The following is a 16,717-nucleotide window of genomic DNA, read 5'->3' on the forward strand; positions in this document are numbered from 1 at the left end:
ATAATATCTAGATTAAGCTATAATTGTAAAATAATACTTCAACCTAGTGCTACAACTGCAGTCAGCAGGCACATATATTGATGTTTGAAGTTTATTTTTACATAATAATCCTCTCAGTAAAAAAAACTGTGAGAAGCATGTTATTAATTACTGATAACCAAAAGGATTGTTGGTTAATAGTTCTACCAACGAATAAATATCGGCACAATTAAATGAGCATGGAGTACGAAGAAATCGAATATTAGACATTTGAAGGGTTTTTGTGAGTTGCATATCCTCTAGGCAACTCTAATAGTATTTAAAATAAACCCGACGATTTAATATTTATCCGATCTTGTAATTGAACTGATTTTACCCGACTTCAAAATGAATTTAAAATTATACAACAATCAATGTGGACACGAAACCTGATTTTAAATCGACCCAAAATGTACACTTGATCTGAAATCAACCCAATGATGCGTATAAATACCTCTTGAGATTTCATATCAACAAACAAAACGAAAAAACAATGTGGATCTATTCGGACTAAACTAAGCTGAATTTACCTTTATCGGAACTAAAAGTTGAATTTAATTGAAGATATCCTTGACATACCCCACAAAATTTATTCCCAAACAAAAATTGTGCATGATTGTAAATTTGTACAGATTTCCGGTGTGACAAAAAGGGTCCTTACAAGAGTTTCCCTTAGAAAGTAGGGAAAAAATGTGATTCTACGTCCTCAACAATCAGGAAGTAATAGAGATTTTGAACCAGAAATTCCACACAAATTTTGAGCCTTCATACTTCGAGTTGGTGCTCGGATATATGCCTCTATCATTTATTATATCATTACGTACTCAAACAGCTGCAGAAACTTGAGACTCTACTGATTTAATCACTTCTTCACCCATCTCCTTGCACCCAACAAGTTTCTGTACGAAATAATGGGGGTTTATAACCGTCATAAATTATGAAAGAAGAAAACATGATTCGGCCAAAACACCGAATTCGATGCACGTTTACTCAAACTAATAAATTGTAGGTGATATGAATTCTAACGGGCTACTCGACAAAGAACGAACAAGGCTAGGAATAGGCCATCGTGCAAGTTGGAAGGGTTCAATTTGTCAGGCACACTGATTTCTTAGTTTGTGGTTCGCTGATTCGCTCACAACGAAACGGGGAGATGTCACTCATAGATTAGCAAAAGCAAATCTCACACACTCTTCTAAAACCATTGACAACAAAAAAGGATTGAACTTAAACTGATCATACTTGAAATAATCTAGCCCACACTAGCTTGTACTAGAAATTATATCTAAACCACAGAAAAACAGGTCTAAGACCCAAATTTCTTGATTTTGGAATTTGGGGTAAGGGCATTGTAACACCCCGGCCCCTCGAATCGCCCGTGACTACTCATAGAGACCGTAGACTGGCCCCACAGATCAACACAAGTCTTTCCAGCGCACTTTGGCTTCACTCGAGCGCACCTAGGAAAACTTTCCAAGAGGTCACCCATCCTAAGATTACTCCCCACCAAGCACGCTTAACTGCGCAGTTCTTAGCAAGTGGGCTCCCATGAAAAAAAGATGCACGTTGATATGAGTAGTCTGAGGTATCACAGCCATGGCAAAAACCCACAAATGGCATAATCATTGAGTTATTTTTTCGGAAGGTCTGAAAAATGCTGTCAAAACTCTAAAATAGACGGAAACAGGCTATGCTTAATCAGGTGATGGTAAACAAGCAGAGACACAGCAGAATACCAGAGTAACATAATACGTTAAGATAGAGAGCACATACGTTTCCAGCTGAGTATATGTCGCCAGTTCGAAAACCCCTATTTAGTGTGTCCATAACAGCTGTCTCGATTATTTCTGAGGCCTTACTTTCGCCAAGACCATATCGCAAAAGCATTGCCGCACTCAAGATGGTTGCCAATGGATTGGCCTTGTCCTTCATATGCAGATAAGACATGATCAGTTTGCTTTATACTATGAGAGATAAGATTCAATTTTCTAGAAGACCAACCTGCCCGGCAATGTCAGGAGCAGAACCGTGTATAGGTTCAAAAAGCCCGGGTCCCTGCATAGAGCATTGAACGAAAATATTGGTCAAAGAAAATGAGGATTTAATATCAGCAATAGAAGCATGGATTGAAATTAAACGGAGCATCTGAATACCGATTGTCCAATGCTTGCAGAAGGAAGCATTCCGATACTCCCACTAATCATTGATGCCTCGTCAGATAATATGTCACCGAAAATGTTGTTGGTTAAAATGGTGTCAAACTGTGCAAGTGAACAATCGATCCCCATTTATGTTAAAATTTTATTCGTCAATTCGCAGGAAATTAAATAAAATTCACCAATTTTGGGACAGGGAGTGATAGAACACATAAGGACCTGTTTAGGATCACGAATAAGTTGCATAGCAGCATTATCAATGTACATATGCGAGAGCTCAACGTCCGGGTACTCTGCTGCCAATTCCGTAACTCTTCTTCTCCAAAGCATAGATGCCTGGCTAAATTGTTTAAGCAATGAGGCTTCTTTTTTGGCAAACAAAAATTTTATTATTTACCAAAGAAACGATACAATACATAACGATTCAAAAGGGAGGAATCCAAATCAACCGCCCATACATTGCAATGAGGCTTAATTTACAACAAAAAATAACTCTCTAACATTGGACATCAGACGCATAAAATCACCACAACAAGCCACATATGACCTAGAAGATAAGCTTGATGTAATCATGCACTGGAATCTCCAAATGTCATGAACTAGGAGTAAAAAGAAAATTCAATCCATATGCTGCATGTCATATAATAGAACTATGTACTCCAAACCACATGGTGATAGTCTTTAACACTTGAGGAACAAAGTCTTAGTACAACTGGCAAGCTTATCAAAGTAGATAAGGTCTCAGTAGAAAAACCAGATCAATCAAGATTCGATTCAAGATGCAAAGCTAACAGCACAATGTGTTAAAAACCATAATGCTTCGAAAGATGCCCACAAACGTAACATTCTTTGAATTTTGTGCAATGTAAAAAATGTCTAATAGTAGTTAGAACATCTACACAGGCTTATCCACATGACTGACAACATGCAATTCATAGTATTTACTTTTTACCAGTCTGAAGTTGCTAAAGCACCCAAATCCACTGTTGTGTTTCCATAAATAAAATCTTGAAAAAGGATCTTGAAAGTGTTGGCATACACTTCAAAATTAATGAATTTTCATTAGTTATATATAACACAAACCTCTAAAACATTGGCTTTATCAACAGAGCAGAGCTTCCCTCGCCTCTTTCGTGCAGTCTCAAAAGCAACACGAGCAATACGGTCAATCTGTAAAATCATAAATCAGGTTCACGAAAGTGGATAAAAGATTATATTAAAGATAAATAAATAAGTTTAAGTGGGGGAATCAGGGAAAAAGAATTTGATGATTGAGTTTTCATTTCATGAAGATAAATGTGTAGACATGTAGTTGGTTCATTTTTATGAGCTCTAATATTTTATTCATACGGTTGAGTAAAACAAAACGGAATCATTGCAACATTATGAAATGGGCCAACACTATGCTGATAACTTAGGAGAAGACAACTCAATCATACCAGTCTTACATCTCTTCCTTTTTTAGTTTTCAAAATATCACTATCATGTTTCTGTGAATTTTTTTTGTACAAGTTGATTAAAAGTGGATCCTTGGTTTGCACAATCATGATAAACTCGTTCATAGAGAAACACATATATAAATAATGAATTGCTACTGAATTAGAGACATCTTATGACCTACAATTCTAATAGTGAAGAAAGGTACAAGAAAAAGTGCTAAATGAAATTGCACGGACGCAAGATGTTCAAGTGGGACAACTCATGGACATTTTGTAGATTGTGGCATGAAATGACCCGATTATTAAAATTTCTCCTCAATGCTGTTTTAAGAATTTTTGGTTATAAGACTTGCATCATTCTTTCCAGAGGTGAGAGCTTTGAGATTAATTGCAATCTCTACGGAAAACAATCAAAAAGGCATTTTTACACCGTATTTTATCACCTATGAATTTCCTCTAACATATGCAATGAGTCTATTTAGCTTATGTGGAACAACTTTAAACATCATTGAACCTAGTTCTGAAATAAGAGATATGTTTAAGGTATCATCTCAAACACATCAAAAAAGCATTGGCAAGTAAAAACGGTACCTGAGAAACAGAGTAGACCTCTGTATTGAAACCAACCTCCTCCCCGTTTTCATCTTTAGTAATACCCCTAGGCTCCCCAAAATAGATACCTGGATAAATACAAAAGCTTAAGAAGAAAAATAAAACTCCAACCATATATAGCGCTAACATGAAGCTTTTTGAAAATGACTTCAGTGTCACGGAACAGACCAGCAGTAAGCTCCCTCACCACCATCAGATCAACACCTTCAGCTACCTCTCTTTTTAATGTTGTACTATCAATCAACTGAAATCCAGTAGACGAATAAGAAGATTTCAATATTTAGTGATTCTGAACCAATGAAATCTATGAATTTGACTTGAAAATAATAATGACCGTGCAACATCCGTTAAGATCACTGATTAAAAATTTAACCACAAAATGAACTTATCCAGATTCCAGAGAATGTCATGTCGGAACAAAGCTAATTATACTTTCAGAAATATTCATAGGAAAAAGATCAAGTAATTCAAAAGATAGTAAACTGTAAGAAGATTCCGAATGAATCAAAAGCCAAATAAACAGAACCTGAGGTAAGACAGTTGCAGGCCTCAAATTTGCAAACACGTCAAGCCCTGCTCGAAGCTGAAGCAAGCCAGTCTCTGGCTTCAACTTCTTTTCAAGGTGGTCCCACTTGTACCTAATTTCCAGAAGGGACTGAATGAACCATTCGTATCTACTTTTGAAAAAACAATCGAGAGGGAGGGCAAAAGGAAAAATGAAAAACTATATAAGCACTAAGAGTGTTACCCTCCAATAGCTCCAAGAAGTACAGCATCAGATTGTTTTGCAGCATTAAGGGTCTCCTCTGGCAAAGGGACTCCAGTGAGATCCAGAGCAGAGCCACCAACAGGCATCTCTTGGTACTTGATCTCAATTCCTAACAATATTAAAACAACAATAACCACAGATTGAAGTATAGAAAATCACAAATGACAAACAGAAAAGCAGAAAAAAACACTTAGATGACAATGTTCCAATATTCTACTCTCAATACTATGAGCTCAAAAGCCATTTCTTTTCCCTCTTTAGTTGTCAATATGAGTATCTTGAAACCAAATTAACTTGATTTTAATTTCATATAAAATTTTAATGGAACAACGACAATGACACCCATATACCATTATTTAACTTCATATCTAGGATAAAAATCTAGCAATGGAATATTGATTTAAGTGAGTTACAAGTCTTTTAACTTTTGAATTTACATACTATTATACGCCACTTTGCTATGATGCATTGTTATGTTGAGTTTACAAAATCCGATTTTAGGTTAAGTGTTGTGCGCCAATGAAGCAAAGATCGAAACACAATAACGAAAGCAATAAAGATTCAAGCAAACAATAAAGGAATCACACCAAGAAATTAACATGGTTCACTATCAACGTGATAGCTATATCCATCGGCACCGAGAATAAACTTTCACTATAAACTGGGAGATTACAGAAGCCACAACAATGACTCTCCAAACTTTTTCTCTCTTAGTTTTCCTCACTTTGTGTTGCATGCATCACCTAACCCTAAGAACAAGAGGGGTCTATTACAAGGGAAAGGCTACCTACATCTGACTCTGTCAAATCTCGTCTAGGCAAGAGCCAATTCATGGTATCGACTGTCGAGTAATAGAACATTGTTATCTCCTTTTTCGCCTCTTCAACTAGTTCTCAACGTCCTTTCCTCCTCTCTACCTTCTCTTGAGCCTTTCTCCTAATATCCTCAAGCAACAACCCACCACAAAATACCCATTAAGTAAATCCTTTGTGGATTCACATAGCGTCAAGCAACAACCCACCGCAAAATATCCTACTCTAACTCTAACTATTCCTTCCAAATCTCTTTATGGCCTCTTCTATAGCTACCACTTTCATTTTGGTTCAGCAGATCACTTTCACTCTCAAAATTCCTTTATTCTTCAGCTGAGTTCAGTCCTATCGGAGAGGCCATATCCTTTATTCCCGAATTTACTGACACATAATCAGATTATGCATAATTATTCATCCACATCAATGCACCTTCATTTCAAACATTATCAACAAAAGAGTAACAACAAGAAAGCACAAAACTATTCTAAAACAAAAAAAAAAAAAAAAAAAAAAAGAACAATTCTTAAACTTAACAATTAAAGACAACGATGAAGCACAAAAACCAGAATCATGATCCATTAAATTAACAATAAAAGAACTAAAATCAATGAATTAGTTAATTTATGGCGTAGATAAAGGGATAAACCTTGAATGGAAGCAGCAATTTGAAGGACATCTTTGGTAACAGATATAATTTCAGGTCCAATGCCATCACCAGGAAGAAGAGTGATATTGTAGCTCTTTTTAGTGGGTGTTGCAGCAGCAGAACAACGCACTATAGAACTTTTAGTCTGGGAAAATGGGAAGGTTAAAGCTTGTTGAAGCTGAAAGTTAGATTTTAATGGCGCCGCCAAATGAAATGGTAAGTTGGCTGCCATTGTTGGAGAATAATGAAGGGTGAAGAGGGATGGGGTGCGATTAGAATTGGGGTATTCTCTAATTTAATTACTCCCTGCTGTTTATTTTACATGTGTCATTTACTTTTTGTTATTATTTATTAATTTCTTTTAATTTGTATTTTATTTTTAATTTATAAATTAAAATATAATTAAATATTAATTTTTTATAATTTTTAATTAAGTATATTTAGAGATATAGGACATGTTACATCGGTAAATGTGAAAAAAATAAATAGGATAAGTAAAATGAATAGGAGGAAATATTATGAAAATTACTATGAGTGTTTAGCACAAGGAAATAGGACATGCTAGACTTTAATATAAGACTTTTAATTAGACTTGGAAAAAAAGATATAAAAATAAAAATCTTAGCTAAAATACCACCCTTCTCCAAGACATTTTTTTTTTGGAACTTTCTCATTTTTCTAGTTTCATTCTCTACTCTCATTTCCTTTAAACTAACAAAAGACTTGAATTTTTTTTTTTTTTCTGGGAATTTCCTTCTTCAAATCCCACATGCCAAGCATTCCCTTCTCTAATCTATCTGTTCTCATTCCCTTTCTCACCATAAAATAAATTCATATAATTAGTTTATTTCTCTAATAATCATTTTATATCTATACTTATAAATGATCCGCTTAAAATTATGAAAAGCAATCACTTTAAAATTGTAAGTGATCACTTAAGGGTTATAATTGATCACCTTAAAATTGTAAATGAATTCTTTAAGAATATCGTTAATCATTTAAAACCGTAAGTATACATTTGGCACATCAAACCCGGAGAAAATTTTAGTACATGCAAGCCTAACTTTAATTGCTTAATAGAAGAGTTGCAACAAACAACAAATAGGTATGTGAATTAAATGTATTTATGTAACACCCAAATTTTCTCATTACGGGAAGAAATTCGGGTGTTACAATTTATTTTTATTTCAATTATATAAATACATCAAGAAATTGATCATTGCAATTTATTTTTTTCAACTACATAAAGACATTAGGAAATTAATCATTGAAATTTAAAAAAGTACAAATAAGAAAATGAAAGAAAATAGGGCAAATATTACATCCATTTTTAAATGATTCATGAAAACTATATAAGTTGATGCTTATGTGTCTCTAAATCTATGTTTCAATAGTATGCTCTTCACAAAGACTTGTTTGCTATAAGACAAAGTGGATTTTTCTTGTGCATAGTTATTCCAAGTTGCACATCGGTATCAATGTCTTCCTTATTTAAACCCATTGGTAATTTCCAATTAAAAAAGTGTAGCAAATTAGCAAGCACAAGTTCAAGGTTAACTACTCCAAAATTTATACCAGGGCAAATTCTTTTACCAGCCCCAAAAGGAATCATATCAAAATCTAGTCCTAAAAAATTTTGTGAACTTCCCAAAAATCTTTCTGGAATAAATAAATTTGGATCGGTCCAAGATTCAGGGTTTCTTCCAAGAGCCCATAAATTAATCGATATTGTTGTTTTGGGTAAAATATCATATCCATCGATGGTACTTCTTTTTATTGATTCTCGTGGAATTAGTAGCGGAAGTGGTGGATGCATTCGAAATGTTTCTTTCAACACCGCCTTAAAGTATTGAAGATTCACAAGTTCATCTTCTTCAATGTAACTTTTGTTTTGACTTACACTCCTAATCTCTTTTTGGACTTTCTCCATTGCACTAGGGTTTCTCATTAGTTCTGTTATTACCCACACTATCATAGCTGCTGTTGTATCAGTTCCACCTATAAAAAGATCCTGTAACATAAATAGTTTTTTATTTATTAAGATATTTTATTTCTCTTAAAACAAAAAAATACTTAATAATGAACAACTCGTCTTGTATGAGACAATCTCACAATGAGACAGACCCATATAATTAGTCTATTTATCTAATTGCTCTTTAAAATTATAACTGATCACTTTAATAGACTAAATATACATTTGTCAGCCCAGTAAAGATAGTTTCACCATGAGATCGTCTCATTTAAAAAATTTTGAATAATGAATGATTAAATTACCATTAAAGTTGCTTTGATGTGTTCCATAGTGAGCTCAAATGCAAAGGAACCCTCATTCTTAAGCCTAAGTAGAATATCAATGATATCCTCTTGATGAGATTTAGGCTTATTAAGATGATCTTCAATGACTTTTTCATAAAACTCATCCATTTTCTTGAAAGTCTTCTCAAGTCTTGAATATTGTCCTGTTATCTTATCAACCCAACCAAGAGATGGGAAATGATCAGCAAAGAAGAACCCTGCAAATAAGGCTTGAGCCTCACTTAAAAGGCCATGAAAGTTGCTCCTTGTCCCATCCTCATTTTCATACCTATATATACATCCATTCATCATATTTTTAGTTCATATATATACATAAATATAGTTTGATAATCCATATTTTTTAGTAAAAAACTTAAAATTATTTCATTTTACTTGTAATACTTTAAAATTTATTTTTATAGCGTATATAATATTTTACGAGGTTTTAAGTTTTAACTATCAGTTTAAGTTTTTTGTTGATTTGTCACTTGACATGATATTAGAAGCCAGTGTGAGAATAAGTCACAGATTTGAATCTCATTCACTTTTTATTTCAAAGTACAATATTTAGCGTCATGTATATTGAGAGCATGATATGTCGTTGCAACATTTGATAGTGTATCACTTAACAACCTTACTATAAATATTAGGAGTTAAAAATATATATTGATATGCATGTTTAGAAAAATATCACAAGTATAAATAAGCGAATTAAGAAACTAAAAAGCATAGGTATATTATATTACGCTATACAGTTATACGTACCTTTTGCCAAAAGCAACTCTGCTTATGTTAGAGTTTGTAAAGTTTGTAGCCAAATCACTCAAATTGACAATTTCAGAATTATAAGAGAGATCTGAAATCTTATGAATAATCCTTGATACTTCTTCTCGTCGAATCGAAGCAAAAGATTGAACTACTTTTGAATTCAAAAGATGAACAACAAACATTTTCTTCATTTCTATATAATTCTCATTATAAGGAGAAAAAAACACTCCTAAACCATTATAACTAAACATTCTTGCACTAACCGGTAAAAACCTGTTATAGTAGTTATTATCTTGTGCTAGCAAAAAACTTTTGGCAATACGAGGAGATTGAATCATGACCATTGTTCGTTGCCCAAGTTGCAAACTCATGATCGGGCCATAAATTTTGGCTAGTTTCGAGAAGAAAACATGGGCAGGTTTCGAGGGATCAAATTGATGAAGATTTCCAATAAACGGAAGCTTTTTTGGTCCTGGTGGAAAACGATATTGTTTATTTTTTCTTTGTTTATTAGACAGAATAAGAAAGAAAATAATAGAAAATATTGCAATTAAAATGATGAATAGCATTGTGTAAGTCTTGACTTAACTAAATCAATCAATGGTAAAAATAATTTGTGAATGTTGCAAGAGAAATGTGTGTATATATATAGCCTAGGCAAATGCTTATGGACTTATGGGTTATGAACCATTCATTCAACTACATTGGGAACTTGATTTTTAACACTTGCATCAGCTTCTCTATGTTTTTTTGACTTGTATGAGTAAGTGTTTATGGGCGCTGACTTTTTATTATCTAATTACATGAAAAAACAATATTTAGCTTTGACTATGCTTGCATAAAGGTGAAGTCATGCTAAAGCAAGCAACAAATTTCCATATAAACATAAATTAAAAGGTATAAAAATTATGAATTTCATTATATATATGAAGAAGAATATTATAATTTCACTATTATATATGAAGAAGAATAAGTTTGAGTGGATAAATCTATGCTATTGTGAACCAATGCAAGTTTAGAAATGATAATAAAGATTATTTGGTGGTGAATATTAAGACGTTTATTAAGATTTATAGTCTGATATATTTAATTTTTATGGTTAAGTTTTAGTATATATACTTTAAAGATTTAAGAAGAAATAGTTGTAAAGTCATGTGAAGCAGAAATAGAAGCATTGGAATTAAGTATTTAACTTAGTGGTATGAACGGGAAATATTTTCCTCCTTTTTTAAAATAAGGGTTTTCATCTTTTGTTTTCTTTATCTTTTCCATATCAATATATTCTTTATCCTTCATCTCCTTTTAAATTGACCTTTACTTACCTTTATTTGAATAAATTGACATATATTTCCTCTTTAAATAATTGTCATAATACAAGCGTGCCCTTATTAGTAGTTGAAACATAATTTATAAAGTTTTATGTTATTCCTCGTTGATGATAAAATCTCATTTGTTTTATTTTATTAAAATATTCGTAAAAATAATTTAAATGAAATTAAAATAAATGAAGTTTAGAAATCTTGACTTCTATTTTCCTAGGTTTGTTTTGGCGACGTGCTCTTGGTCTCAGGTCTCATGGAATATTTTATTTATTCATTCATTTTTCCTGGCCGAGCAGATTCCTAAGAACGTACTAATGCGTATTATTACTTCAACTATCAAACAAAAATTTATTTGAGAAAACTTAGTTGATCTGATATATAAATTATTTACTATTAAAAAATAAATAAAATACTTTATTTGTTCTGTGAAAATTGCCCCATTGGCTATTAGTGAAAAAATTATGAAAATTAAATAAAATGATATTTTATGAAATGAGAGTAACATGTGAATGAAATGAAAAGTAAGTTAAATGTGTGTATTATAACTAAAAAAGCATGTGGATCATTGTCACAAACTAAAAACAAAAAGTAAGCAAATTTTGTTGTTGATAATTTAAAAATTACTATTTATTCATCTTTAATAATTTTTTTTCCATTAAATTTATCTCATTTTTATTTTTTAACATGAATCCGATCATTTTTTTACCCTTTATATGGGATGGACGAGTATTTGTCAGGTCCTCTAATTTGGTCAATTTGAAAGACTTACCTCAATGTTGATGTAATTCTTGGAAATTGGTTGGGACCTCCAATTTGTAAAAGTATTCTACTCTTCGTCTCACTTACTTTTTGTTAATTATCATTTTAGTCTGTTTACCTCATTTTGTATTTTTTTTTATAATGATTTAATATTTTCTTTTAATCTCATTTATATATTTTAACTTTCTTTTAATTTCATCTATATTATTTATTTTTTATTATTAATTATTATCAATATCCACTTTTTTTTAAAATAACATTTTATTTCTCTTTGATCCAATACAAATAAAACGGAATAGTATTTGTTTAGTCAATGAACCATTGGAATTAATCCTCTCTCCCTAAATCATTGTTAGGGATTGAACCTTTTTTAGTTGACTTATTTAATCAGATGAAATATTTAACTTTTTGTTGATTTATATGTTATTAGATAAGTCGAATGTTTGAGGAGATGTTTGGTGAAAAACACTTATCAAACATGATTTTTGACTTAATGATTAACAAAAAGCTAAAAGTCAAAAGTCAATCAAAAAATCATTTACCAAATACTTTTTTGTGTAGCACGCTAATAAGTCAAAATACCAAGAAATTGATGTTCAAATTAGGGGTGAAGTCATGATTTCAATTTTGAAAGCTAAATAGCGGAAATATAACAATAAAAATAATGTCAAAGTCTTGATCTCAAATGATTGGAGTCGACTACATAAATTAATAGCCGATATACTTATAAAGAAGGAAAAATTACCATGAATATTATAACCTTTCATTAATTCCTTATAACAATACCAACTTTTGATTAACCATGAATAACAAACTTACGGGGATTTTATTCTAGAATAATACCAATTTTTGTTTATTAGCTAAGTTATCAATTTTTTTGTCATATAATCTCCTGTAGTTTGATTTTTATCATGTTAGGGATATTCTAGTGGAACACCATTCTAAATTGGTATTATTCACGGTTATTCAAAAATTAGTATTATTGTAGGAAAATAAGTAAAAAATTGTATTATTCCTGCTAATTTTTCCTACAAAAAACTATAGTCAGATGATCAATATAAATATACAATTAAAAAAATTATTATCAAATGATGGATACACAAACAAAAATAATGACCGATACCAGCAAAATAGTTCTACAAAAACAAGTTAAATGTCTATGGTTGCAAAGATGTCGACAAGTGTTGCATAAGAGTTTTGAAAAGTAAAAATTGTACTCCTACTAAATTAATTTTCAGAAAGGTATTACACGATAATAATTTGAACGACAAATTTCGAACTTTTTTTCCACTACTTAATTGTTGCATTTAGATGATTTTATGATATTTAATTAATCGTTATATCATATAAGAGTATTATAAATTAATATTAAAAATATAAGTGTGTACATTTGGACTGAGCCTCTTTAGGTTATTTAGGCGTCCCTCTTGTAATATTGTTGGATATATCATATAAGAGTATTATAAATTCAGTTTATGCAACAATTTGTATTGTTATTTTGATGTATTTTTTCTTGGTTAATGAGTTAACTGAGCAAATTTATGATTAGTCTCATTGAGAAAATAATTAGTTGGTTAATTATCACTTAAAATTATTCCCCCAATAATCTATATTCAATTTCATTTCATTTAGAATCTTAATATGACGAAAACCTCTTTGATATTTCAGACACTCATTTCTAATTACTAATAACATCTTGAGATTTAGGTTTTCTCGCAGTTAAAGCATGTATCGTTTTTTACAAAATTCGAGAAAAAATATCAAATTATGTTCAATTCTCTTTGCCCCTTTTCTTACTTTTGCCTTTCCCCAACCTACTTTGTATCAAAATGAAATAATAGTATAAAAAAAATATCATCTTCCTTGGTAAAAAAATGGAATTTAGAATTCAACAAAAATTAGTTTATGCCAATCTCTTTTATGCCATTTGTAACTACATTCGCCGGCCATAGAGGAATACAAACTACAACATACATATCATTGTATTTTCATTATGGGGTGGGTCAAATATGTACAACTATCTTGAATGGCATAATATTACTCTCTCTATCCGTTCTTCATTCGGGTCATCAAGATAATTTTAAGTCAAATATTTCAGATTGGTTCAAAATCAAGTCTTGTATCTACATTATATAATTTTAAATTTATATTAATGTCAGGTCAAGTTGGGTTCGGTTACAAGGTCGGGTGAATATCGAGTCATCGGGTCTGTTTTGAACACCTCACAATACCATTTACTAGAAAGATAAAAGTCGATTATGATATGTTTGTGTGTCTTTTCGTTATGTGTCGCTGATCATCCTCTTTACATGCACATATCTATTTGGGGATAAATTAAGTGCGTGCATTTCCATATATTCTCACTTTAGAAGGGGCACGAGTATAATTAGTCTGCTACCTTTCTCTCTAAGCCTAACTTATACAGAATAATAAGTTAATGACTATAACTATAATTATAACTATAAAAATAAATTATAAATAAAAATAAAAATATAGCAAATTCCATAAAAATATCAAAGTAGTAAAACCGTTGAACAGATAGAGTATACATGTTTTATACTATGTTTGATTCGGATGATAAAAAGTCAAACTTATGAAAGCTACACGTCTAAATAAATGCCCCACTTAATACAAGTCAAAGTAACACTCATGCATGCCATGCTAATGCACTAAGGATTGGATCCTACTGTTATATTTATCACTTTAATTCCCAAAATCACATGTAAATCCATAAAATAATTAAACCATAGATCATAGAAACATACCTTGCGAATCCATAAGATTGTATGCGGAAGCCCTAATGGTATTACTTCTTTAGGGTTTGCTTGTTATAACTTCCACCACTATGTTTTTCTTTATGTGAAAAATCAAAATGATACTTTTCAAAAAATATCCCCTTTTAACACTATAATGATGGGTATATATAGTATTAAGAGTTCTTTAAGTCTAATGGGCCACAACCCCATTATAACTTAATGGGCTATATTTATAAACACGTGGTGGGGCCATAACCGCTTATAAAATACTTTAGCATAATATCTCTAATTTGTCCCGATCACCAAAAATAAAGATATTATTATGGTATCTACACAATATTATTTTCACGACATTATTGCCTTTAAGCCTATTTAATCTTTAATATACCACTATATTATTGGCTATACTAATGACGATCCACACATTATTATTTAACATGTGTGACCCATATTACAAAGACCTTACACCTACAATCAATCATCGTCGATTAGTGGTGAAATTATAGTTGTTAGAAATTTAATTGTCTAATTAGTAATATAAATTAGTAATGTTCGATAAAAATAGGAATTATGGTAGTTGTTCAAATATGATTTGTTAAGAAAAGTGTGGTGAAAATATTATAATTATGAAACAATATAAGTTGTAATGTTCAGAAAACGAATAGTATGTACTATTAAAACAATAAATAAAATCTTACAATAAACTTATTTTCTATATATATATCATTTTTTAAATCTTAAAATTTATTTTATCTATATTTTTCAACAAATTATAATCAAACAATACTAATCTATACAACTAATTAAACGGCTAAATATCTAATAAATACAACTATCTAAAAGGTTGACGAATACCCCCATTGATACAATGCAACTACCTTTCGCATGACAAACTCTTAATGATTTACTTCTTTATTATCATAAATAAATAAATTAAATATTTTTTATTTCTTTGAATTTGCTATAAACTAACACAATCACTTGAATTTATATTAAATAATAAATTCAAAGCAACAGAGAAATTAATTCTCAATTAGTACACGAAAATAGATGTGAAATTTATTTCATAATAAACACTTCTATTCAACATATAATAGTTGTATATGTTTGACATGCCCAATAATTGAATGTTGTTCGTTTATATTGAGCATTCCTTGATGGTTCGCTAAATATCTTATCTAGTTTTGCATATTTATTAATTAATTATTTTAATTTTAAATATTTTAAATCGTACTTAACTAATATAATAAGTTGATATTAATAAAAATTACATTAAAATAAATTAAATAAAATTTTATTTGATTATATTTTAACTTTGAAAATAAATACAAACTAAAAATTTACAATAATTAATAGTACGAAAAATAAATCCGACATTTGAAAAAGTTAGTTTGTGTACTTTGTAGTTTGGCATAAATAACACCGTCAAGATATTAAAATATAGTCTAATATAGCAATTACGAATTCCATTTGTTTCGATCACAAACATATAAAATGTTATTATTTCTATATTTGGGGATACGTAAAATTAATTAAATACTTGTAACTGATGTGACAATTTCATAATTTACATTTCCAACCAATTGCAATTATTTTAGAATAGAGATAATATGTACGTCTCTGTATCGTGCAATCAGATAATTAATAATAATTTAGTAATAGCTATTAGCCTAAGAGTCAATTAAACAAAATTAATGTATTTAATGTTACTGAGCATGATCATAGTTTTTTGAGCGGAATAATATAATAAATAATTTTTAAAGGACCAACATGAGCTATCTTTGTTGAATGTTTTGGATTTGGTCATGGTCTTGAGTCCCTCGTATCCTCCCTTACCTATATGTTGAATTTACTACTCCATATATAATTTCTACACTTAAGTGCTCCAAGACATAGTTTCTTTATGGTTGTATTAAGATTAGTTTCAAGTTTTTCTTTCCTTGAAATACATTAGTTTAAGATGATAAATGTGACCTACAATTTGAAAAATCACTCTAAATTTTTGTGTTATTATTTCATACTTAGAACTTTTTTATCAGCAAAATAATTTTATTTCATTAGTGCACCTTTAAGTTATGATTATAAATTTATAATGTATAATCTAGTCATTGCTCATAAAGTTCTTGGTATCGTGACAAGACACGGCAATGTGGCTCATCCATATTTTAAAATAAAGGAGAATATTCAAATTATCAATAAAATGCGGATAATTGATGAATGAGGAATGAGGATGAATATTTTATTGACTGACTAGACAAATACTCTCTTTGTCCTACAAAATTTATTCTACTTTTATTAGTTTGTTCATTAAATTTGACTCATTTTTATTTTTTGTTATATTATACATTTTCTCTTTAATTTCTAT

The 16,717-nt window shown here is 30.6% G+C and overlaps 2 protein-coding genes across 2 annotated transcripts; both read right to left on the reverse strand.

Annotated features, from left to right (window-relative positions):
* Positions 1-350: 350 nt before the first annotated feature.
* Positions 351-6,747, reverse strand: LOC130806343 (3-isopropylmalate dehydrogenase, chloroplastic-like). Its single transcript, XM_057671373.1, has 11 exons — positions 6,453-6,747; positions 4,974-5,103; positions 4,752-4,863; positions 4,394-4,469; positions 4,205-4,293; positions 3,258-3,344; positions 2,394-2,510; positions 2,172-2,279; positions 2,020-2,073; positions 1,792-1,944; positions 351-917 (listed from the first exon to the last, which is right to left on the reverse strand). Exons 1-11 carry the CDS (start codon positions 6,682-6,684, stop codon positions 843-845), a joined length of 1,233 nt encoding a protein of 410 aa, XP_057527356.1. The 5' UTR covers positions 6,685-6,747; the 3' UTR covers positions 351-842.
* Positions 6,748-7,768: 1,021 nt separating this feature from the next.
* On the reverse strand, positions 7,769-10,112 carry LOC130806283 (cytochrome P450 71A1-like). The gene is made up of 3 exons (XM_057671293.1): positions 9,513-10,112; positions 8,727-9,036; positions 7,769-8,463 (listed from the first exon to the last, which is right to left on the reverse strand). The coding sequence occupies exons 1-3, from the start codon at positions 10,082-10,084 to the stop codon at positions 7,855-7,857; spliced, it is 1,491 nt and encodes a 496-aa protein (XP_057527276.1). The 5' UTR covers positions 10,085-10,112; the 3' UTR covers positions 7,769-7,854.
* Positions 10,113-16,717: the final 6,605 nt, after the last annotated feature.

The sequence above is a fragment of the Amaranthus tricolor genome, chromosome 2 (assembly GCF_026212465.1).
Source record: "Amaranthus tricolor cultivar Red isolate AtriRed21 chromosome 2, ASM2621246v1, whole genome shotgun sequence".
In the NCBI taxonomy this organism is placed as follows: Eukaryota; Viridiplantae; Streptophyta; class Magnoliopsida; order Caryophyllales; family Amaranthaceae; genus Amaranthus; species Amaranthus tricolor.

Coding starts and splice junctions, on each gene's coding strand:
- LOC130806343 (XM_057671373.1), bottom strand. CDS start 6,684: ATGGCAGCCAACTTACCATTTCATTTGGCGGCGCCATTAAAATCTAAC. Junction 4,294..4,393: donor GGTGAGGGAGCTTACTGCTG/GTCTGTTCCGTG, acceptor GTATTTATCCAG/GTATCTATTTTGGGGAGCCT. Junction 3,345..4,204: donor AGGTCTACTCTGTTTCTCAG/GTACCGTTTTTA, acceptor ATGATTTTACAG/ATTGACCGTATTGCTCGTGT.
- LOC130806283 (XM_057671293.1), bottom strand. CDS start 10,084: ATGCTATTCATCATTTTAATTGCAATATTTTCTATTATTTTCTTTCTT. Junction 9,037..9,512: donor AGAGTTGCTTTTGGCAAAAG/GTACGTATAACT, acceptor ATGTATATATAG/GTATGAAAATGAGGATGGGA. Junction 8,464..8,726: donor ACATCAAAGCAACTTTAATG/GTAATTTAATCA, acceptor TTTATGTTACAG/GATCTTTTTATAGGTGGAAC.